At 39.6% G+C, this 26,119-nt stretch overlaps 1 protein-coding gene across 1 annotated transcript in view; it reads right to left on the reverse strand.

Annotated features, from left to right (window-relative positions):
* Positions 1 to 26,119, reverse strand: part of C2CD6 (C2 calcium dependent domain containing 6) — a 93,090-nt gene that overhangs the window by 21,681 nt on the left and 45,290 nt on the right. The window contains exons 6-9 of the mRNA XM_063114951.1: positions 20,668 to 20,712; positions 19,636 to 19,704; positions 17,294 to 17,373; positions 11,777 to 11,923 (exon numbers count right to left, since the gene is read on the reverse strand). Of these exons, the coding sequence (XP_062971021.1) occupies positions 11,777 to 11,923; positions 17,294 to 17,373; positions 19,636 to 19,704; positions 20,668 to 20,712 (341 nt within the window). The remainder of the gene's footprint in view (positions 1 to 11,776; positions 11,924 to 17,293; positions 17,374 to 19,635; positions 19,705 to 20,667; positions 20,713 to 26,119) is intronic.

The following is a 26,119-nucleotide window of genomic DNA, read 5'->3' on the forward strand; positions in this document are numbered from 1 at the left end:
AAGGATAGCCTTGCAGGGTAGTGTATTCTTGGCTGGCAATCTCTGTCCTTTAGTATTTTGAATATATCATCCCATTCCTTTCTAGCTTTTAGGGTTTGTGATGAAAAGTCTGATGTTAGCCTTATAGATGATTTGATGCTTCTCTCTTGCAGCTTTTAAGATTCTCTCTTTATCTCTGAGTTTTGCCAATTTGACTATGACATGTCTTGGAGAAGGTCTTTTTGGGTTGAATACATTTGGAGATCGTTGAGCTTCTTGGATCTGAAGATCTGTGATTTTTCCTATACCTGGGAAGTTTTCTGCCACTATTTTGTTGAATATGTTTTCAATGGAATCTCCTTTTTCCTCCCCTTCTGGAATACCCATGACTCGGATATTTGAACGCTTGAGGTTGTCTGATATCTCTCTCAGATTTTCTTCCATGTCCTTGATTCTTTTTTCTTTCTTTTTGTCTGCTTGTGTTATTTCAAACAGCCCATCTTCAAGTTCAGAGGTTCTCTCTTCAACTTCCACAAGCCTGTTGGTTAAACTCTCTGTTGTGTTTTTTATTTCACTGAATAACTTCTTCAGTTCAGCAAGTTCTGCTACATTTTTTTTCAGGGCATTGATTTCCTTGTACATTTCCTCTTTCAGGTCCTGTATACTTTTCCTCGTTTCATCATGATGTCTAGCTGAGTTTTCCTGTATCTCATTCAGTTTCCTTAGAATTATCACTCGAAATTCCTTGTCAGCCATTTCAAGGGGTTTTTGTTCTATAGGATCTAGAGCTTGAGATTTATTATCTTTTGGTGGTGTACTTTCTTGATTTTTTGTATTTCTGGTATCTTTTCTTTGATGTTTATTCATTGTGGCAGGGGGTTTCACAGTCCACAGGTTTGATACTATTGACTGACTAAGATGTTGCTGTGGTTGTCAATTTGGTATGGCTACCTCAGTGACTCCCTGTTCCATGCGCTCTGGCCTGGGCTTCTGGGATGCGCCGAGGCACTGCAGAGAGTGTGGTCTCTGCAGAGCTTCCCCTTCCCCTGAAGGATGTCTCCCTGCTCTGTGCCTGTTATAGCAACACAAAAAGATGGAATTTAATGGAGAGAGAATAATGATTCAAGAGAAGGTGGCAGATATTGGAGACAGGCAAAGAAGGTTCAACATATGAATAATAAGAGTCCCTGAAGAAGAAAATCAAAGCAAGGAAACAGAATAAATTCAAGAAAACTTTTCTGTAATAGAAAAAACATTGAAACTACATAGCGAAATATCACTCACTATGTTTCTAAGATCCCCCAAAATGATAAACTACAAGACAAATTTAGTAAAATTATTAGACACAGTGTTAGGCATCAAGACAAAAAAGAGGAGCACATGACTTAATGAGAAAGAAAATCTCATTATCATCTGACTTTTCTATATCAATGCCTATTCAATCAGAAATGAAGTAACATGTTTAAGATACTCAAGGGAAGAAAATGTCAGCCAAGGATTTTATACCAAGTATAAAAAACAAACTGATATCCATATACAAGAATTTAGGGGATATTGTTCCCATGAGCAGTATACTAGAGAATTAGTCTTAGACAACAAAAATAACGAGAGAGAAGTTTGACAAAATATAGACACATGCATATACACATAGGTGTAGAACTAAAACTAAATAGGGGTTAAAAGGGAGAGAGTATAGTATGTAAGGGTTATATGCTCTGACAATGTATCTAGTACCATAAAAAGGGGAAAATGAGAACAACTATATGCAAAAATTATTTAACCATTTTCAGTAATCATAATTTGGTGGTGGTTGTATGCATTAGTACTGTTTTCCTGAGACTGTTGAATGAGTAATGGGGGGTGGGCAAATGAAAAATTACGGGACGCTTTATTTCTATCACCCACTGTGTTCTTGAGAACTGGGCTTCTCAGTGTGGAAGAATGAGAAGTAAATGAATGTACAGTAAAATTCTGTAGTCCCTAAATTGAATTAGAAATATCAGGATAAGGGCTTCAGGTCAAGATGGCAAAATACAGTCCCCAGCATCAACTAATTTCCAACTATTAAAAAGCAATGACAGCCAAGCTGGGGCCACCAGAGCTCAGGGGAAGAGGAGGAGACACCTATAGAGTGCATGAAGGTGGGAGAAGCCTCAAGATGAGAGAAATAAAAAACTGCTCTGATTGTTTGGTGCTGTGGCTGCTTTAAGGCTGGAGCTGCTGAGTGCATGGAGCAGGAGCCAGCAAAAAGTGGCAGCTGTGGGCTGACCCCATGCCTCACTCGGGAGACTGCGGTGCTGGGAGCGCAGTGGTGCTTCCGCCGTGGGTTCGGATCCTACATAGGGATGGCCGGTGTGTTCACTGGCTGAGTGTGGTGTGGGTGACACCAAGCCAAGGGTTCCGATACTCTTACCATTCACAATAAAAAAAAAAAAAACGAAAAAAAAAAAAACGAAAAAAAAAAAAGAGTGGCAGCTGTGCATTTCCGATGAAGTTGCTTGGAGGCAGCAGGGGAGAACAGGGCCTTGATGACCCCCAGGCCAGCAGTACAACCAACATGGTTTCTGTGGACCCACATAGGACTGAGAAGCTACAACAAATAAAAAAAAAGGAGCCACTCAGAGGCAAGGGACCAGTGCAAGGCCCATCCCATGGGAAGTGTTTGGAGCATGGGTGGTGGGGGAGATGGGCCCACCAGGGGAACGCTGGGGCACAGCATGGACAGCTAATCTGCCTCCTAATCAGTGCAGGACCAAAGAGGAGACTGGCCAGGAATAGAAATTGCATTTGGTGCAGTTTGATGAAGAGATTCAGGCCCAGACCAGAGTTTCTATACAACCCAGGTGCATCAGATTTCACCAGATCCAGAAGTACCTATAAAGTCAACTATTAAAACCTGAGCTGCACAAAAAGCCTTCCCTAGGGAATCAGCAGCAAAGCAGCTAAAAAACCAGGTACTGGCCCCCACAGGAAGTTCCCCCATTTTAGAAGTAAGCAAAGGACAACAAATTAGTTCCAATGCAGAGTTTAAGTGGTGGGAACAGCAAATAATCCAACACAGAACTGAAAGAGAAAACAAAGTACCCACAACCAGAGACAAAGTTTGATAACTAATAAAGGTCTCATTTCACCAAAGAACACCTATAATGCCTAGAAGGACCAGAAGTCCCCTGGGCTACTAAGTGAGGAAGCAGGGAAGGCTGGGGACCTCAGCCATGCCCCCCGACACCCACAACCAGTCCCGAGGATGGGGGCCTCCGGCCTTGGCCATGCTCCCCAAGTGCAACCACCCAGTGATGACCACCAAGCCACCACAGGAAAAGTCCTAGGCTCACCAGAGCCAGGGCAGCAGGGGTCCAAGGGCCTCATCCATGCCCCACCCCTACAGGAGCAACCAGCCCAGTGGCAACCACTGAGCCACCAAGGAAAAGCCCCAGGCTCTCCCGAGCTGGGGCAGCAGGGGGCCAAGAGCCTCATCCATGCCCTCCTCAAGAGCAACCAGCTCAGCAGCAACCACTGAGCCACTGCAGGAGGCGCCCCAGGCTCACCTGAGCTGGGGTGGTGGGGGGCCGAGGACCTCATCCACAACCCCCCTGCATGAGCAACCAACCCATTGATGACCACCAAGCTGCCACAGGAGGTACCCCAGGCTCTCCTAAGCCAGGACAGTGGGGGGGCCAAGGGTTTCAACCACACCCCTCCCCACACTCAGCCAGCCCAGTGACAACCAGCAAGCCTCAGCAAGAAGGGCCCTGAGTTTCTGAGCTCGGGTGGTGGGGGTGAGGGCTCACACCCCCTTGACATCTGCACCCAGCCTGGCAATAACCAAGCCACTTCTGGAAGCCCACCGGTCTCCCCTGTGGGAATGTGGGGGGTGCCACAGGCCTCAATCCCACCCCTCCTCCTTCCTCCTTCTTCCATCCGATTTCCTTCCCCGTTCTCCTCTCCCTCTCCCTCCCAACTTCTCTACAACATCATAGAATGTAAAAAAATAATATTAATAAAATAAAAAATTAAAAATTAAAAAAAACTTCAAAAAAAAGAAAGATGAAGTAAATTGAAGAAATGTTGCCATTCTTAATTAATTTCTAAAAGTCCAAATTCATTGCTTTATAAAAACATTATTAAATTTTTATAAACTTGTTTGAAGTCCAAATAAAAAATAATATAAACTAGAAAAAAAAAAAAAGAAAGAAATATCAGGCTAACAGGGTCCAGAGGTATGGAGCCGGGAACAGCCCCTCCGCCCACAACCAGGCACACCGCCAGTGCCACAGGGTCCACCCAGGGTCTGGAGGCATGGATCTGGGGACTGGGCCTCCTCCCACAACCAGGCACACCACCATCACCACCAACAACTAGGTAAGGAGCATGCCAAAAACATCAACTCCATGTGGGTGGCCCACCACAGCCACCACAATAACCACAGCTGCCGCAAAAGTGGCTAGACACCACAACCACCATGCAGTTGGTCTGCCAGCCACTGGAGTGCATTGACACAAGCAGAGTTACTAGCAGAGACCAAAGAAAAGAAGAAGATGTCTTCTCCACAAAGCTCATTCCAGAGTGACAGAAGAAGCATCTGCTCTATGATAATATTGGGGGACCTGAACACACCTCTCAGCATTGGACAGATTATCTAGACAACAAATCAACAGAGTAACCATTATTCTTTCAGAAGGAAAAAAGAAATCTAGGGTAATTAGAGGGGGGAGGGAGAAGAGGATGGGGAGAGCTTGGACAAGGGACATAAAGAATAAGTACAACTTTTAACAATATATATGACAGTAATATTGATTTGATCAACATATGTCAACACTGAACCCCCAAAATATGTATAATCAGTTATGATTCAATAAAAAACTTCAATGAGGTTGGGGGAGCATCCAGTCTACAGGAATCCCCATCTTAGAGATGAAATTACTAAAACTCAGAGATAATTAAAAAACTTGTAAGTCTCACAGCTATAATGGTGGAGTGGTGGTTAAGCTGAGCTTTCATTTTCTATTAGACCATATTTTACTTTTTAAAATAGGCTTCGCAGCCTACTCCGATGAAGATATCTAGAGGGCTGGGGGCAGGGGCACGACTCACCATATAAAGATTGCCTCAAAAAAAAAGAAATATCAGGATAAACTTTTGAAAAGTCCAAGAAACAATTACTAATCCAATAACAATGGGCATTCATAACACCTAGATTATGGTCTTAAAAAGTATTTTCAAACAAAAGAAGGCTGGCTGGATTTTTTGGACCTACAGATGATTCTATGTCTTGGACAGAAAATGTACAAGATTAACCTGGTGGAACATCTTGTCATGATAGATATCTAGGAAGCTATCAAAAACTAAAATCTCAGCAAAAAACCCAGCTGCCAGCTTGAAAGATTCCCACTAGCCAAAGTGGGATTATTTAAACTTCAACAAGTATTATTTATGCTTCAACAAGGATTAAAAATTGCAATGGATTACAATGGATTGAGACCCATCAAATATTTTTAAATCTATGAGTTCATAATATTTTAAATGTTTTTAAAAACTAAAGATCACTATTGAGGGTTAAAATGGCCACAAATTCCTAGCCACTCTTCCCCTAAAAGGTCTGAGTCTAAATCTTCTCTCACATTGTCTCTGAGCTTGGCCATGTGACTTGCCTTAGGCAATGGGATATCAGTAAAAGTGACACAAGTATAGGTATGATAAGCACTTGCACACAGGGGCTTGCCCTCTTGCAATGCTGCCTTGAGAGTGCCATTCTGTAATAAAGTTGAGACAGCCTACTGGAGGCCATGTGGAGAATTCACAGGCCCAGCTGACAGCCAGCACTAACTGGCAGATGTGTGAAAGAAGCCATCTTGGTTCATGTAACTATTTCTACTATCATCTGATGCACAACTGAGTTCAGCCAAGATCAGAAGAAAAAATGCCTAATCAGTCCATAGAATAATGCAACATAATTAAGTTTAGGGTGGCTTGTTATGTAGCAATAGGTAAATAATGCCATCACTTTTGGAGGATAACCAGAAACCAACTCATATTGGAGAGAAACTCATAAGTAATACAAATCACCCACACGGTTTTAGGATCTGGGTTAGGTTAGGTACGGGTTGGTGGTATTATATTATGCGATACATAATTTACATTAACATTATAGATTATTTTGTATGTATCAAATATTATATTAAAAAGATAATATAAAAACCTAGGATGGCTTCCTATGTCTTTTAGAATAAAATCCAAATTATTGATTATGGTCTTCAAGGTTTGAATAATCAGGTCTTCACCCATCTTGTCTCAAGCCACTTTTCCTCTTACTTTATACTCCAGCTACAATGGCTTCCTTCTTCTTCTAAGCATAGAGCTTTCACACAAATTCACATGGTAACTCCCAACCTCTTGCTCTTTGGAATGCAGACTATTTCTTTACCTTAATGTACCACAAACGTCTTCTCTGACAATTCCTATAAAAATAAATCACCTCCTTTATTTTTCTACCATCCTTTCTGAAACCTTCATAATCTATTTCTTAATTTATAATTTCATATATATTTGTTAACTTTTTTTCCTGTCTGTACCCAATAGACTCTTAAGTTCTTTGAGAAAAGATGCTAGGCTTTTTAGCTTCTGCACAGCAAAAGAAACAATCAACAGAGTAAATAGACAACCAACAGAGTGGGAGAAAATATTTGCAAAATATACATCTGACAAAGGATTAATATCCAGAATATACAAGGAACTCAAATAACTTTACAGCAAAAAACCAAATAACCCAGTTAAAAAATGAGCAAAGGAGCTGAATAGGCATTTCTCAAAGGAAGATATACGAATGGCCAACAGACACATGAAAAAATGCTCAACTTAACTCAGCATCTGGGAAACACAAATCAAGACCAATTTGAGATACCATCTCACTCCAGTTAGGATGGCTAAGATCCAAAAGACTGAGAATGATAAGTGCTGGAGAGGTTGCAGAGAAAAAGGAACTCTCATACACTGTTGGTGGGGCTGCAAAATGGTGCAGCCTTTATGGAAAATAGTATGGAGGTTCCTCAAACAATTACATATAGATCTACCATATGACCCAGCTATTCCACTGTTGGGAATATAAGCAGAGGAATGGAAATCATCATGCCAAAGGGATATCTGTACTCCAATATTCATTGCAGTTCTATTAACAATAGCCAAGAGTTGGAACCAGCCCAAATGTCCATCATCGGAGGACTGGATAAAGAAACTGTGATATACTACCATTTGCAGCAACATGGATGGACTTAGAGAAAATTATATTAAGTGAAACATGTCAGGCACAGAAAGAGAAATACCACATGTTCTCACTTACTTGTGGGAGCTATAAATAAATAAATAAACACACAAACAAATAAAGGTGCAGGGGGAAGAAGACACAACAATCACAAAAATTCCTCTAACTTTTTAAGTCAAGTGAACAGATATGATGGCAGGGAGGAGAGAGGGTGGAGAGGAATGGGTAAAGGGGCATGAAAATCAACGACAATGTATATTGAGAAGTAAAATAAAATTTTTTTAAAAAAGATGCTATGCTTTTTAAAAATCACTATTGTGACTTCCAGTCAAGATGGCGGAACAGGTGGTCCCCAGCATCACTCTCTCCCACAAATCAACCAATTTACAACTATAAAAAAGCAATGACAGTCAAGCTGGGGCCACTAGAGCTCAGGGGAAGAGAAGAGACTTATGGAATGCACGAAGGTGGGAGAAGCCAAGATGAGAGAAAGAAAAAACTGCTCTAACCATTTCGAGCCCCGGCTACTTCCAGGCTGGAGCTGCTGAGTGCACAGAGCACGATTTGGCAAAAGCTGCAGCTGTGCCCTTCAGATGAAGTTGCTTTGAGGTGGCAGGGGAGAAGAGGGCCTTGGTGGCCCCCAGGCAGCAAGACCACTAATAGGGTTCCTGTGGACCCACATAGGAACAAGGAGCTACAACAACTGAAAAAAAGGAGCCACTCAGAGGCCAGTGAGTCATTACAAGGGACCAGTGCAAGGCCCATCCCATGGGAAGTGTTTGGAGCACAGGCAGTGGGGGAGACAAGCCCACCAGGGGAACACTGGGGCACAGCAAGGACAGCTGATCTGCACCCCAATCAGCATAGGACCACTCAGAGGAGACTGTTCAGGAATATAGAATTGCATGGGGTACAGTTTGCTGAAAAGACTCAGGCCCAGACCAGAGCTTCTACACAACCCAGGTATACCAGATTTTACTAGACCTGGAAGTACCTGTGAAGTCAACATTAAAACCTGAACTGCACAAAAAGCCTTCCCTAGGGAATCAGCAGCAAAGTAGCAATTTAGCTAAACCACACAGCTCAAGTACTAGTCCCCACAGGAAGTCCCCCCAATTTAGAAGTAAGCAATGGACAACAAATTAGTTACAGTGCATAGCTTAAGTGGTGGGAACAGCAAATAATCCAACACAGAACCGAAAGAAAAAACAAAGTACCCACAACCAGAGACACAGTTTGATATTAAGTAATAAAAGTCTCATTTCACCAAAGACACCTATAACACCTAGAAGGACCAAAAGTCCCCTGGGCTACCAACCCAGAGGTGGGGATGGCAGGGGTTTCAGCAATGCCCCCTGACACCTCCAACCAGTCCCAAGGGTGGGAGACGAAGGTCTTGGCCACACACCTCCGACATACACAACCACCCCAGTGATGATTACCGGGCAGCCACAGGAAGCACCCTGGGCTCTGCAGTGCCAGAGCAGTGGGTGGCCTCAGGCCTCAGCCACACCCCCTGACATGCACAGCCAGCCCAGCAACTACCACCAAGCCGCAGCAAGAACAGCCCGGGTCCCCAAGCTGGGATGGTGGTGGGTGAGGGCTTTTGCCACACCCCCCTGACATCTGCACCCAGCTCGGCAATGACCAAACCACTAGGGAAGCCCCCAATTTCCCCTGTGGTAATGAGGAGGATGCCACAGGCCTCAATCCTGCCCTTTCTCCTCCCTCTTTCTTCTATCACAATTTCTTTCCCCTTTCCCCTCTCCCCCTTCCTCCCAACAGCTCCGTAACAACATCCTAGAATGCAAAAAAAAAATATATTAATACAATTACATTTAAAAAATTAAAAATAAATAAATAAATAAATAAAATCACTATTGTATGTTGAATGAGCAAAACATTAGACTAGAGGAAAAATACATTCCTTTGTTGTCCCTGTTAAAAAACAAAAACAAAAACAAAAAAAACTTCAGACAAATTCAGTTAACAGAGCTTAATTGAGTGAAGAACAGTAAGCAAATCAGGAAGGTGCCAGAACTAGAATATGTTCAGAGAGACTCCAGGGCTGCTGCATGGTCAGCTAAGATTTACAGACAGAAAAAGAAAAGTGACATACAGAAAATGGAAGTGAGGTACAGAAACAGCTGGATTGGTTACAGCTTAGAATTTACTTCATTTGAACACAGTTTGAACAGCTGGCTGCCTGTAATTGACTAAGACTTGGCTACTTGTTACAGAGCACATTATAGTCTGTTTACACATCAAGTTAGCTTACAGTTCACTATGTCTGCAGAAATCTTTAGTCCAAACCTAATTGAACATTCTGCTCATGTTTATCAGGCTTTTAGTTAGGACCCCAAAGATCTATGAGAAAATAAGTGCCTCTTTAAATGTTATGACTAGGCTGGCCAGTTAGCTCAGTTGGTTAGAGCATGGGTGCTGATAACACCAGGGCCTAGGGTTCTATCCCTGTACTGACCAGCCACCAAAAATACCAAATTAAATTTAATTTAAAAAATAAAATTAAATTAAATTAAAAAAATAAAATAATAAATGTTATAACTTAGTTGCCTAACATGCCTTACACTAGTCCCAATCCTGACACTAGGAATGAGAGTAAACCAGAAAAAGACTAACCTGTACAGGAGCTAAAGCCCACCTTTCAAGTCATCTCAGTCTCAATCTTAATCAAATTAAGATGATCTGGGATTGCTAGTGCTCCTAGCCTAGCTGGCTGCCAGATGCAAATGTGTACCTTCTCTGGAGGAATATATAATCAAGAGCCTCAAATTAGTTCTATAAATTTTCAAATACAATGTCTGGCACTCAGTCAAAACAACTAGGCCTATGAGAACACAAGATCTGACTAAAAACCAAGAGGAATAAAACAAAAATAGAAACAGACCTAAAGGAGATCCAGATAATGGAGTTATCAAACATAGACTTTAAAACAGCAATGACTGCTATGGACTAAATGTTTTTGTGCCCCAAAATTCATACATTGAAGCCCTAATCCCCCATGTGATAATATCTGGAGGTGGAGACTTTGGGAGGTAATTGGGTCATGAGGTGTAGTGTACTGAATTATGTTCCCCCTAAAACTTATTGAAGCTTGAATTGTGGCCCCCCAGTATTATGTATTAGAAACTTAGCCCCCATTGTGACGGTTAACAGGGTGGGAAATCATATTATGGTAATTAAAAGGGAGCCTTGAAGAGGTGATTGGATTGTAGGTCCATGCTGTAGTGAATGGATTAAAAATGGTGATCAGGGACATGGTTCTGAGGGCTTTAAAAAAAGAGGAGAGTCTGTCTTTCTCTCTCTCTGCTTCCACCATCTTGCAATGTGAGACCACTGGGTCACTGTCACCACTACCAGATGGACTTTGTACTTCCCCACCTCAGAAACTGTAAGCAATAAATTTTATTTTCTTCATAAATTACCTAGTTCCAGGTATTCTGCTACAGCAACACAAAAACTTACTAATACATGAGGATAGAGCCCTCATGAATGGGATTAGTGACCTTAAAAGAAGAGACATGAGAGAGATGATCTCTCTCTCCTGAGAGGAGGATACAGCAAGAAGACAGTCATTTGCAAACCAGGAAAGGGCCCTTGGCCTTAATCAAATCAGCTAGCACCTTGATCTTGGACTTCTCAGCCTCCAGAACAGTGAGAAATAAATGTCTGTTGTTTAAATCATCCAGTCTATAGTATTTCTTATAGAAGTCTGAGCTGACTAAAACAATGATTAATATGTTCAAAGAATAAAAAGATAAGGCTGGGGATTTGGGTAGAGAAGTAGAAACTATAAAAATGAAGGGAAATACCATAACTGAGAAAGAAAATAACTGAAATTAAGAATTCAATTGATTTATCAGCAGATGAAAAACAAAGAAGAAAGAATCAGAGAACTAGAATGTAGGTCAGAAGAAAATATCTATAGTGAAGAATAGAGAAAAAAGGATCAGAAACACAGAAAAGTGCATAAGAGACCTATGAAAACATTTTTCAGTGAAGAGGCATGCAAGTATTATGTTTCTCCCTTATAAATGAGTTTTACCTCTTTTCTTGCTATAACTGACTTTTTCAAACAAAACACCTAAATTTGATAAGCAAAAATCAGAAATAACCTTTGAATCCATGAAATAGCATCATAATGTGTTACACATCTCACTGTATAAAGGAGACGAAAAAAGAATTACTCAAAGCACCATGAAAGCGTTGAGAAGCCTGAAGGGTCTGTATCCCAGAGCAAACTGTGTAGTGAGAATGTCATCTACGTAATGATAAATCAAGGCACCTGGAAAAGCCATACACGCAGGGCGTAAAGCACAATCTACAAAATCATACCTTGAGGGAGGACTTTCCACTGATATCTTTATAAAGGAGTCCCAGCATTAATGCTAATAATGAAAGTTGCCGGATGAGTAGCAAGCCCACGTCTCAAAGGAAGAAATTAACATAAAATTCAAACAACACATAAATAAGATGAAGACTTTTCTGTTTTTTCGTTTTGTTTTGTTTGTTCCTTACCTTTCCCGGGGTTGTTGTTGAAGTTTTTCAAGTCGCACTACAGATGGCTGGTTGGAGTGGTGCACAGAACTTGGAATCCCCACAGTAACTTTCAGGTCTGGGGATAAGAATGCTGGATATTCTACTGGCTGTGGTATAATAACATTTCTGCAAAATGGTAATAAAGTTAAATATTGAAACTATACAAAAGTGCATGTCTAAAATCCATGGTAGCTATAACTTTTGAATCCTTCCCTCTTTTACACTTTCAGCTCGCTTATTCACCTTGGGCCATCAGAGGGCAGAGCTAGAAAAAGAAGAGTCAGAAATCCTAAGAGAACTGCTCTCTTGATTATTCGTACTACTAAGATCATGGGCAGCAAGGACGGGAAAGGAGAGAAAGACCTGAAGTTCTAATGAGAAGCAGAAAGTATTTAAGCCCATTCTGTATGTCCCTTGCCTTCAGCAATCATCTCAGTTGGTTGTGATTCTTTACCTGGAGGGGCAACCCAAACCTTCATTCCTTAAGGGTATGGGCCATGAGTAATCCTGCCTAGATCAGGTTGTTATAATTTTCCGTAGAAACCTTATTCACAGAGCACAGTAATATTTAGAGATGCCCTAAGGGATCTCTGATATTCAGGATGCACTCTTCCTTACCTCCAATGTAGAGTAGCAGACCAATTTCCCTTTGACGGTCAAGATCAATCACCTAGCCAGTGCAGTAACTCCCTTCTTTGCCTGTTGAATCAGAGGCATGAGGAGCCCAAAGTGGCCAAGCAGCAGTCTTAACTTCCAGTTCAATGGACTCATTGTGTCTCTTCGTAGAAGCATTCCTCATTTTGGAACTAAGACTTCTAGGCCAGCAGAGGAGAAGGTTACAGGAATAGAGAGCACAAATTTTGCTAGTGGATCACTAGGGGTAATAGTGAGTGGTGCAACTCCTATTTCCACCCCTTTATTCATGGACCCCTGAATGAATATGACTATGGAAGAATCCTGAATCCTGGCTATGGAAGAAAAAGCACTATATATTGGTTGCTGATTGAGAGCATATACAATCTTCTTGAGAACCTTGCTCCAGCCCTGTAAACACCACCTAGCTGGTGCTGTAACTAAGTCTTCAAACTCCATTCCATTGTTCTATCAAGTCGGCTGCTTCAGGATGGTGGGGAACATGGTAAGACCAATGAATTCCATGATCATGGGTCCATTGCCACCTTTCTTTGGCTGTGAAGTGAGTTTCTTGATCAAAAGCAATGCTGTGTAGAATATAATGACAGTGAGGAAGGCATTCTGTAAGTCCACGGATGGTAGTTTGGGCAGAATTCTGTGCAGGGAAGGCAAATCTGTATCCAGAGTAAGATCAGATCCAAAAACATAATACCATTTCTATTTGATGATAGAGTACTGCTGCACATGTCCAACTTTATGGCTTGGTGGACCAGATAACACCCAGTTCACGATGAAGAGCTCAGGTTGCATGGTAGCTTGGTGTCCCATGGATAAGTGTCCAGTCTCTACCAACGCCCAGTAGCAAGTCAAAAGCTGTTTCTTTAAAGAAGAGTAGTTATCTGTGGGGGGTGACAGAGTTTTGCTCCAAAATCCTGAGAGCCTGCCCTGCAGTTCCCATATAGGGAACTTGCCAAAGTCTCCAAACAGTATCCCTATCTGCCACAAACATGTCAGGCACCATCTGATCTGTTGGATCATATGGCCCAGTGGCAGAGCAGCTTGCACAGCAGCCTAGACCTGTTGCAGAGACTTCTCTTATTCTGGGCCTCACTCAAAACTAGATGCTTTTGGGGTCACTTGGTAAGTAGGCCAGAGTAACACACCCAAATGAGGAGTAGTAGGTTACCTCCAAAATCCAAAGAGGTCAGCTAGGTGTTATGTCTCTTTTTTGTTTGTAAGAGGGGCCAGATGAAACAAATTATACCCTCACTTTAGAAGGGATATCTCAACATGCCAAACACCACTGGACCCCTAGAAATTTCACCGAGGTGGAGGGCCCTTAAATTTTTGCCAAATTTATTTCCTACTCTCTGACATGAAAGTATCTTACCAGTAAGGCTAGAGTGGTTGCTACTTGTTGCTCACTAGGTCCAATCAACATGTCACCAATGTAATGGATGACAGTGATGATACCCAGTGTGATATCTTGTGGGAGGAAAAGGTGATCAAGATCCCTGGGAACTAAAGATCCTTGGAAACTAAATTATGAAATAGGGCTGGACAGTTGATATACCCTGAGGTAAGACAGTGAAAGTGTACTGCTCACCTTGCCAGGTGAAAGCAAACTGTTTTTGGCAGTCTTTATTAAAAGGTATGAAGAAAAAATGCACTTGCCAGATCTATAGCTGCATACTATAGGGGATGTGTTAATTTGCTCAAGCAATGAAACTACATCTGGTACAGCAGCTGCAATTGGAGTCATCACTTGGTTAAGCTCACTGTCATTCTCTCAGATCCATCTGTCTGCATAGGCCAAATAGGCAAGTTAAATGGAGATGTGCTGAGAATCACCATCTCTGTTTCTTTCAAGTCCTTGATGGTGGCACTAAGCTGTGTAATCCCTCCAGGAATGCAATATTGCTTTTGGCATACTACTTTCCTAGGTAGAGACAGTTCTAGTGGCTTCCAGTTGGCCTTTCCCACCATAACAGCCTCCACCCCACAGATCAGGAAACCAGTGTGGGGATTCAGTGTGTGCCAGCTACTGAGTACTTCTATTTTAATTAATCATTCTGGAACTGGGGAAATAACCACAAGAAGGATTCAGGGACCCACAGGATCATCTGTGAGATAGACCTAGGCTAAAATTCCATTGATCACCTGACCTCCATAAATCCCCACTCTGATTGATGGACCATAGTGACATTTAGGGTCTCCTAAAATTAGTGCTAGTTCAGAGCCAGTATCCAGTATTTCTCAAAAGCCCTGATGGTTTCCTTTTCCCCAATATGCAGTTACCCTAGTAAAAGGCTGTAGGTCCCTTCAGGGAAGGCTTGGAGAAAGATTAACAGTATACATTTTTGGCAGTGCAGTAGGGTCCTTCTTGGAGGGAACCTGGCCTCCCCTTCATTCAGGGAGTTCTGGGTCTGTAAACTAGCTCAAGTCTTGGAATTGATTGAGGGGCCATGACTCTGTTTTAATGATTTAGGTTAGACTTTCGTTCACTCAACCTAAAACTTTTAGGCTCATACAGATTAAGTAAGAATTTAGTAGTCTTCCTATCTATTCACTTCTAGGAACATCATGATCAACTAGCCAATGCCATAAGTCTGTGATAATCAGACTATTCTGATTACTGCCTTGACTTTACTGTCCATATGGTAACCACACCCACCTTGCCTTTGGCAGTTAAAGTGCCTTCACTTTGCTCCTGCCAACTGGGATCCTGCTGCATTTAGGTTTCCCAATCCAGTGACTATAGTTCCCACATAAGGTTTGGCCTACAAAGAAGAACAATCACAGAGCTCTTCAAGGAGATTGGGGCATCCTTCACAAATTCATTTCTCATAGTCATGGTAAAACATATGTCTTCTGGATGCTCCCAGAGTGAGTTAATGGTTCAAGTTTCAGCTGACCAACTAAACAAGGTGTTAGAGCTATTTCTAACTCCCCAAGCTGCAAAATTAAATGCAGAATCTCTTTGTGAGCCCATATCAGTAAATTCAACCTGACCCAACTTTATGTTCCTTTCAGTATTATCTCATATCCTTAATATCTATTCTTACACATGTTCTCTAGATTTCTATCTGTATAAATTAGAAAACTCAAGAAGTTCTACTGAAATTGTAGCACATTCCTAAGGACCCAAAAGTGTAAAATTTACTCACACTCGAGAAGTATAAATACAATGATGATGATGGTAATGATATAATACTTATTACTTTTATAAGTAACTAACAGCTAATTAAGCAATTTACTATTTTCTACCATGTTCTAAGTGCTTTACATGTAATTTATTTAATCACCATAGTAACTCAATTGGGTAGTTTTCATTTTTATCCCAGTCAATAGATGAAGCACAAAGGGCCTAAGTAACTTACCTAAGGTCACACATCTAGTACATGGCACAGCCAGAATGTGAACCCATGAAGTCTGACACTAGAGCCTGAACTCTTAGTCCCCATATCTTGCCTCTGCCTACTCCTCCAGCTCATTTCCCATTGTTGTCCTCCTTGCTCCCATGCTCTTAGCCACTCACAGTTAACTGCTCAGAATTCTCTAACACAACATAGCCTCCTATGGCTCCCTGCTTTTACATATGTATCCTCTTTGTGGAATGTGTACACTCGCCCTCCAAAATCAGCCAGACACATTACTATCATTTTTTTCAAGTCTCACTTTAAATACGTTCTTTTGTGGAGCCTCACTTGACAATACTCTCTTCTCCAGTTCCCCTGAGAAGAATTAGAATCTCCTTGGCTGGCTGTCCTGTAGTTCTTTAGGTTTGGCTCTAAGAGGGCTCTTATCCTATTTGCATTATAGTAATAATAATTATTTTTTACATGTTACCTTTGCATTAAACCATGAGCTACATGAGGATAGGTGCCAGGTTTCATTTATCTTTACATTTGCAATGCCTTGGGGATATAGCAGATATTCGGTAAATATTTATTGAATCAATGAATAGAGAAGGAAAAAAGTCAATAATCATAAGAAAAAATTCACTTTACCATTTCAACAAATCACCAATATCAAATAGATAAAGTATATTTTTAGTGATAATACCCATGTTGGTGAGACTATAGGAAAATAAGCACTTCAGAACATAATTTCCATCCTATCCTAATTCCCTCAGTCTCATTTCAGATTTTTCTATTTCTTATTCTTGGATAACATTATAGATTAAGTCTCTCAGGTACTCACTTTTATTTAATCTATTTTTACTGTTGAAATTCCAAGATTGATTAGCATATTACATTTTAAATTACTTTTGGTTTGCTAATAACATTTTTCTACCATAGACTTTTTATTGGAATTTGGAAGTAACAATTAGAGTGATATGGAGGTAGAGGTAACATTAGTATACTGCAAAGCAGAAAACTAACAACCGTTAGACACCCTGATCATAAAAGTCCCTCACCTCTTTTCCCAAAAGGAGTATCTCCCTGACCAACTTTCTTCATTAGGCTACCGCTCACTTCCCTCCTTCAGCCATGAACTTGGCACTCTCTTCTTTTTCTCATCTCCAGACCTCCTCACCTCCTCTCTCCAGAGCTACACCCAGAAATTCAAAATTTTTCCCACCTTATTAAGCAAAACAATTCACTGCTCTCTTTACCTTGGAGTCTGGCCCATCCTGGCCATGTCCTGGGGGCTTCTTAAGATAACCATATGCTCCAACAAATGGATTAGTTTTTTAAAATGTCACATGATTTGACCATATATATATATATATATATTTTTCATCTTTTTCGTGACCACACCGCGGCGGGAGCGTCGCTGTGCTCCCAGCACTGTACTCTCCCGAGTGCGCCATGGGCTCGGCCCTGATCTGACCATATTAACGAGACTTAAAACACTTACGTCTCAGGATCTGTTCTTTCTGGAGGTGGTGCAATATTCATAAACATGGATGGCTCAATAATTTTCTGAAGAGGTTTTAACTGAAGAAAAATATAAGTATATTATAATACTGTTTAGTTACAATTACAATTTGCCCTAATACTACTAACCCCCTAGACTATGGAATAGACCTTTAATGACCCCACATAAGGAGAAAAGGAAAGAAGAAAAGAAAAGAAAAGCTAACATTTACCGAGTACTAAGTATCTGCCAAGCATTTTTGTACCTTTAATCTTATTTAATCCTCTCAATAAACCTATGAGGTAGAAAACTGTGCCTATTTTACAAATGATACTAAAGATCAGTAATTTATTCAAGGTTGCACAATGGTGTGAGAGCCAAGATTTGAATGCAGCTTTATCCGGCCCCAGCACAGTGCTCTTTTTACAGTATCACAATAGGGAAGAAGGGAATTGTACCACTGAAAAGAGAGTTGAACTTTTATTATATATCCCATTCTTTTCCATACAATACCTTCATTCCTTATTTTTTGTAGATTCTACCTACATAAAACAATACATGCCCAGTTTTATCAGAAAAGGACACATCTCCTTAAGAATGGCTATTGTTATGTTATACTTATATTTGGACACAAACCTGCCTCTGAAGTTGGTGCACATAAGCTATGACTATCACAAAAAAAGACTAAACAATTAAGGGTCCCTGTAAGACTAATTTATGATAAGAAAATAATGAAAACAGGCAGAAGGAAAAGAAAGAAAAATCAAGCAGAAAAGAAAAATGAAAAGCTATTCCTTGTGGGTTTTTTTTTTTTTTTTTTTTTGGTAGCTGGCTGGTACAGGGATCTGAACCCATGACCTTGGTGTTACAAGGCTGCTCTCTAACCAATTGAGCTAGCTGGCCAGCCCCCAAATCGGTATATTGCTTACTTCTGATTCAAAACGTATTATAAATCATGATATACTATAGGTAAAATTTTAAAACATATTATGGGGATTTCTCAGTTAACATAGTAGTAGACTTTTTAAATAAGACTGATGTTCCTATTCTCAATCCCTAATTAAAAGCACCCAAGTCTACAAAGTTGCAAAAACCGGAAATGAAAGATTATATGCAAAGTATAGGAGTCATTTCCCTTATATAACAGCAGCACTAACAGGACTGGATTTTTAAATGCCCCAAAGCTGTGGTAATACCCAGGGACATCAAGAATTTTTTCAAACACTTGGTGAGATTGTATGTATATTGGTACAACTTTTCTGGAACAATTCTTTGTTAATTGTTTTGGACAATATTTTCTTTTCTAGGAATCTAGCCTAAGGACATAATGAAAGAAAAGGACACAGGTTAGTGTACAAAAAGCTCACAGCAACATGGATAAATGGCAGTGAATTTAAAGGGACAAGTCAAAGCTAGGAAGATATCTTCTTGGGGTACATTACTCTCTTGTTGAATCAAAGAGGGTTCAAATAATGCTCAACATTGAAATAACCATGGGGGAAAGGAGCATATATGATGAGAGTACAAAATATTATCTAAATAACATCAATGAACTCCATTTTTAACAAATATTTTTAGATGTGAAAATCCACACTCACTTCTTGAATACTTAAAACAGTTTTGTTTTTAATTACATAAATGTGTGTACACACATATGTATTCGTCCTTTTTGTGTCGCTATAACAAAATACATGGAACTGGGTAATTTATAAGAAAACAAAATTTATTGCTTACAGTTTCTAAGGCTAAGAAGTCCAAGGTTCATCTGGTGGTGGGGACAGTGACCCACGGGTCTCACATTGCAAGATGGTGGAAGCAGAGAGAGCAGAGAGAGAGCAAGAGAGGCTCTCCTCTCTTAGAGCCCTCAGAACCACACTCTTGACCAACATTTTTAATCCATTAACTATAGCATGGTCCTATAATCCAATCGCCTCTTTAAGGCTCCACCTTTCAATTACCATAATAGGATTTCCCACCCTCTTAACAGTCACAGTGGGGGCTAAGTTTTTAATATGTAAAATTTAGGGGACACAATTCAAGCTTCAGGGAGTTTTGGGGGGACATAATCCAATCCACAACAACATATGAAAGCAAGTTTTATAATAAAGAAATTTTGAATAAAATATCATTATTTTAAAATGTATACGCAAATAATGGTAAAGTCTCATTTTTTTTAGACTGAAGTAAAGCCTACATACCTCAAGGTGAGGAGGTGGAACAGCACTGTTTTAAAAAATATTTATTTTAAAGAATTTATCAAACTTGAAAAAATGGGGGCTCAGAAATGTATGATTTGACTGAAGAGCTACAATAGAATAATTTTTAAAAAGAGAAGAACTAACCTGATGTGAAAATCCATAACCAAAGTTTCCATAGGAAAACATAAATTCCACCTCCAGCCTGCAGATAAACTAAACATGTGGCAAATTTATTTTATTATTTGATCAGAATGATATTTTAATGTAGAAGTGATAGCAAGTAATATTTTTACTTCACAAATCTGTTAGTTATAAAAGCAAAAGTACGAATCTTCTAATTTTAAGAAAAGTATTTACACAAGGAACTCCTATAAAAAACTACTGAATTCTTGAAACGTCAAAACTTTTTGTGTTAAAGTTAAGTAATATTATATGATTAAAATATAGAAAATATCAACATAACTGTTAATAGAATTATACTGAGATACTGACATATATATACGTACATATATATATTATATATATATATATTCATATACGTATATATATATAATTTCAAAATTATTGACTCACACTCCTCTCACCACTCCTATTTTCAGATAAAATTTTGATTTAGACAAGTGACTTCACCTCTCTGAATCCCAGGTTGCTTATGTGTGAAAAGAAGGAGGGTATCAGAGATAATGACCTCAAATGTCCGTCATTCTGTTTTTTAGGATCCTTGTCCCCATTTCTGCTACTGGCAGCAGAAGTATCTCTGAATAAAAGATCAATTAATCAAGCCAATAATTTAAGTACTTAAAAAGAAATAAGAGTAATAACTGGAAACAACTCTTAGGAAACTCCCCAAGGGGAAAGATAATACTTCAATTCAGCAAGTGAGGCTCCTAAGACAACACAGTCAAAGAAGCATCCAGAAGTATTGTACTCTCTCACCTCGTGATTCCTAATTTTCTTTTTCACCATTTAACAGTAACATAGCAGCTTTAACAAAAAAGGTGAGGGTGAAGATTTTGTGAGCAAATATTATACTTTCCATTTAATACATTTCTACTAATTCAAACAGTGACTGGTTGAATAGCAAGAATAAAGAGATGTAGGCTACAATGTTAAAGTGATATAAAACATTAATATTACATGCACACAAAACTTAGCAAGTTTCAGTAAATTTCTTACTGTGTTTTTATTCAACATTCCGAATTCCTCAGTAAAGCACCCTTTCTAGAAAAAAAAAGTATTAAATGATAAGTCTTAAATATAGACTCACTCGTGTATTTAACCATATATTATTTAAACCAAATTTATGGTAAAAAAAAAATCAGCTAATGATTTTTCAAATGCTAACTAATAGTTAAAATACAAACATAATGGATGTTCAGAAGAAGAAAATAAAAACTCCAGGTACAAGTAACAGAAATAAATGTTAATATTTACATTTATGTTTCAGACAAACATGTTCCTGCTAGTTACAGTTACCTTTTCTGGAAGTCTTAGAGGAACTGCCATGCCCACACTCTTTTTGAGGGGTTACTTAAACATAAATCCACATGATAAGCTGACTCCTCATAGGACTGAATGCCTTTCTCATCTCTCAGGCACTGCTGGGATCTTTTAAACCATGTAAACCTTTGGTATTCTTGGTCACCATCTGTGGTCATCTCTATCCAATGAGTTATCTCACTTAATCTAACATCCCATGTCCCCCTTTCTTCCCTGCATTTTACACTGCTACAATTCCATGGTAAACAAACAAACTTACATTTTTAACTGCTTCACTAAACATTCCTTCCACCTCTCTGCTTTACCTGAGGCCTGGCTCATCACTCAGGATATGCTCCTTCCTTTACAGACACCTCAAGTGAAGGTGCTCCTTCTCCCGAAGCGTACATATCACAAGGTCAGGAGGTGGAGTAACATCCTCCACATTACCTTCATATTATTTCATGCACGTATAAAAAGTTTTCCTCTTTCAAGCCTCATTCTATCTGGCGATTCTATCATCTTTCAGACATTTTGGTCACTAATTCTCATTTGACAACCAGTTCACATTCTCTTTATTTCCAAAAACATAACAGTCTACAAGGACCTATTTAATCCCTCTCCTCTAAGATCCTGGTGATACATTAAATGAGGGAAATAACTTAGGTGGTAATACAATATGGCAGACATCACACAGAATTAGCATATCATATATGTCCTTCACATAAAATCACAAGATTTCTCAGAAAATCCACAACTGAAATTAATTCCCTTAATGATCTTGTCAACCTGCTTTTTATAGCCTCTTGCTCTTGGTAGCTTCTCTTCTCCCAAAGAGGGGTGGAGAAATACCTCATTGTTCCACGACTGTCTTTTTTTCCCTTCTCTTTTATAAACTGTCTGTGCTTTTGATCAAAGAAATCAACCTATTGATTAGTCTCCCTCATATATAAGTAAACTTTCAGCCTTTTTTAAAATTATCATAAATGTCTTTGAGTTATTTCTGGAGGTCTCATTGAGATCTGCCCGATTGAGTCTTTTAACTGGAGCCAATTAAAATGTCTACTTTGAATATGCAGTTTTTCCAAATCTACTGAGTTCTAGGCCTTCATTCAGCTCCTCTGGTGAGTTTCAATGTGTGGCAATGAGCTGTTTGGCTCCTATGCCTTAAATGTGGCTCTGCTCTGCCCAAGGCAAATTATATGGCTAAGCCTGGGGTGGGGATGGCAGGAAGAGGTAATAGATTACTCTTGTGTCAATAGACACAAGAAGGTGTGATTCTTTGTAGGGTATATTACTCTATCGATCTTTCACACCTTTGAATTCTTATTCCCTTTCTCAAACAATTACAGTGACTATCAATCTTTCTAACTGTTGAATTTATCACCTGGTCCTATGCTTCTCTGGTAAGGATTATAGAACCAAACTGTTTTTTAGAGTGGCTGTACTGTTATACATTCCCACCAGAAATGTGTGAATGATTCAATTTTTCAGCATCCTGACCAGCATTTGGTGTTCTCACTATTTTTTATTTTAGCCATTCTGATAGGTGTGTAGTGATACCTTACTGTGGTTTTAATTTGCATTTTCCTAACAGCTCATAATTTTGACCATCTTTTCATAAGGGCCTTTTTGTGTAATAAACACAAAGTATAGATCCCAAAATTAATCATCACATTCCCTTTCATAATCAATACAGGAATATTATAAATTCCAGTATACCTAAATGCCTTAATCGGACCTTTAACAAGCTGGCCTTAACAATTAGCTAATATTTCTGATTTCTCCCAGAGCCTGAAAGGAACCCAAGATGTATCAGGGATAGGAAGGAAAAGGAATTAATGATATAAGCTATAGGCCAATTATATTTTTTATAAAGCTATACAAAATCTATCATGTAATTTAATTAATTCAACTCAAGATCTTTAAGCTGGGCTTGTTACCTCACTTGGTTAGAGCATGGTGCTCATAACATCAAGGTCAAGGGTTCAGATCCCTGTAACCAGCCATCCATCAAAACAAACAAACAAAGAAACAAAACATACAAAAAACACAATGTCTTTGTCCTCCATAATCAGGCCAATTACATTCAAAAAGCAACTGATACTAATCGGTAATCATAAACAACATGCTTGTGTCTTCTCAGTGTATACCTGCAGGATAATTGTTGTGCAAGATAATTGTGCAATCAGATGGCCTTCCCATACTTTCAAACACTACCTGTAGTTTAGTCTGGTCATCAGGTCTTTCCAACTCATCCAAGACACTAGATTTTACCAATCTGCTTGAGGATTTCTACCCTGGCTAGTAGTTCCAGAACTAAAACAAGTGGTCTATAATCTATCCCTGCATGTGGCCCAAATAGCAAATGATATAGTTCAGGCTTTAGAGACCAGACAGATCACTATAAATTTGTTAACTAGAATCATCCTAGATAATATAACTGCTTTGATCTTTTACTATCCATTTAGAGTAGAGATGGTGCAGTAACCTATGCATCTTGCTGTACCTAGGTAGACACTTCAGGAAAAGTTAAATGATCAGTAAATTAAAAAGCCCTCATGAAAAGATAGTCAACACTATTAGCTGTTAGAAAAGTGTAAATTAAAACCACAATGAGGTATCACTACACACATATCAGGATGGCTAAAATAAAAAATAGTGACAACACCAAATGCTGATGAAGATGCTGAAAAATTAGATCATTCACACATTTCTGGTGGGAATGTACAATAGTACAGCCACTCTAAAAAACAGTTTGGCTGTTTCTTTTAAAACTAGACATGCAACTACCATACAACCCCAGCAATTTATCCAAGAAATGAATGCTTATGTTCAAACAAAAACCTGTACATGAATGTTTATGGCAGCTTTATTCATAATAACCAAAAACTAGAAACAACCCACATATCCTTCAATGGGTGAATGGTTAAAGAAACTGTGGTACAATCATACCATGGAATACTACTCAACAACAGCAAAAAAGGAATGAACTATCAATACATGTAACAATATGGATGACTCTTCACAGAATTATACTGACTGAAAAAAGCCAATCCTAAAAGGTTACATACAATATGACTCCATTTACATAACATCCTTGAAATAAGAAAATCACAGATGGAGAAAAAATTAGGGGTCGCTAAGGCTAAGAATGGGAGTAGGTATGGGAGGGAAGTGTATGTAGCTATAAAAGGGCAATATGAGGAATCTTTGTATCTATGGAAATATTCTGTATCTTGGCTGTAACAATGTTAATATCCTGGTTGTGATACTGTACTATGGTTTCACAAGATGTTATCATTGGGAGAAACTGGGTAAAAGGGACACAGGACCTCCCAGTATTTCTTTCAACTGCATGTGAAACTATAATTATCTGAAAATAAAAATTAGAAAAGGCTACTTGGTTATTTAAGATGAGCTGAACTGATCTATGGGCATTTTCTCCCGTTAGGCCTGGGTGAAGTAGGACTGGATACAAAGTGGGTTCAAGACATTTATTTGAAATATTTATTATTCACAATATTATTATATTTGTGACAATCTCATAGTTCTTGCCTTCCTCTATGTCTGATATACAAATGCTTAAATGTTATTATACAGCCATCACCTGAAATAGTTTTTAATGTAATTTAATGAAATCCCATTTTAAAAAAGACCAAAGCCTGTATGGTCAACTTTGTACTTCTGGAAACTGAGTTTTGACCAAAAGAAGGAACTCAGGAATTCTAATATGGAAAATAATGCAATCCTTTCAATCATGTATACCTATAGAAGCACACTGGCAGATATTACATGAAGAAAGCATACCTTGAACATACCACAGCTAAAATCATAAGGCTTTTTTGGAAAATCCATAAATAACCAAAACTGTTTCCCTTGATGACATTAACAAATTATATGGTCACTTTACCTATGTGTAGTAATTCAATAATCTAGAGACTCTTTTGCAGGTACGCATGTAAGGCATGCTCAAGAAAATTCACTACAGCAATACTGATAATAGTAAAAAACTGGAAACAACCCAAATGTCCATTAACAAGCTTATGGATAGATTGGACATCAGCAGCATGATGGAATAGAATTTATCCTCCCTTTCCCTCCCAAAGACACCAAGCAAACACCTACATACATATCAACTCTCTCTAAGAGAAAGCCAGAATCCAGTTGAAAGACTCCTACATACCAAAATACGGAGAAAATATCCACATCAAAACAGGTAGGAAAAGTGGACATACACTCACAAACTACCCCCACCATAAGCACAGCACTCTACATTCAGGAAGGAAACCCCAATTCACAGCTTCTTCCCAAGGGGTGAGAGGCTCACATCACACATATAGTGCACAACTTTCACAGTTCCTGCTGGAGAGCTCGGCTCTTAATTCACCGTGCCTGATGAACAGCAGGCACAGGGGATCAAAGAATTCCCCTCAAACACAAAAAACAAAGGGGACACAAACACTCTCAGCAACTGCAGCTCCTGGGATCAGCTCATCTTCCACCTTGCCCCTGGAAAGGGTACGGCCACTTTGTCAGGAGCAACCTGTTGCCCTGGCCTCTAGCAAGCCAGTATCTGGTAGTCAATGTAGAAAATAAAGAATAAACCTCCTAGAGCCCAGATGAAAGGAACAGCACTACCTCTCCCTTCTTCCCCAGCTTCCTCCAGTGATAATTCCAATCCATCCCTGGAAAGAGGTTGGAGGCCTCTGACAGCGGGAACGAAGTAACAACACCCACCCTCATGCCTTCTTCCCTGGCTGCTTCCGAGATAAATTTCTCCACTCTGAAATCAGAGGAAGGCTTGGGATCTCCAGTCCTGAAACAGAAAGTGGGCACTCCCTGCACCTTCTTCCTTGGCTTTCTTCAGCAGTAACTCCAGACCAGAAGTCTCCCCCTGCTAAGAGGGTGTGAGACACCTGCTTGCTTAAACAGAAAGTGGGGACTTCTCACAACTTCTTCTGTGGCTTGCTCCAGCATTAACTCCAGATCTTCAGACTCTCCTTGGAAGTAGTTTCTGCAGACATCAAGCACCCCAACTTTTACAACCTTCACCTGAGGGACTGGCCCTAAATCATGTAGCTCTAGAAGTTGATGAAACTCTGTACTCCTAATTCTCCCAAACCAAAGGACAAGAAGATGACTTTTA

This window comes from Cynocephalus volans, chromosome 1, assembly GCF_027409185.1.
Source record: "Cynocephalus volans isolate mCynVol1 chromosome 1, mCynVol1.pri, whole genome shotgun sequence".
In the NCBI taxonomy this organism is placed as follows: domain Eukaryota; kingdom Metazoa; phylum Chordata; class Mammalia; order Dermoptera; family Cynocephalidae; genus Cynocephalus; species Cynocephalus volans.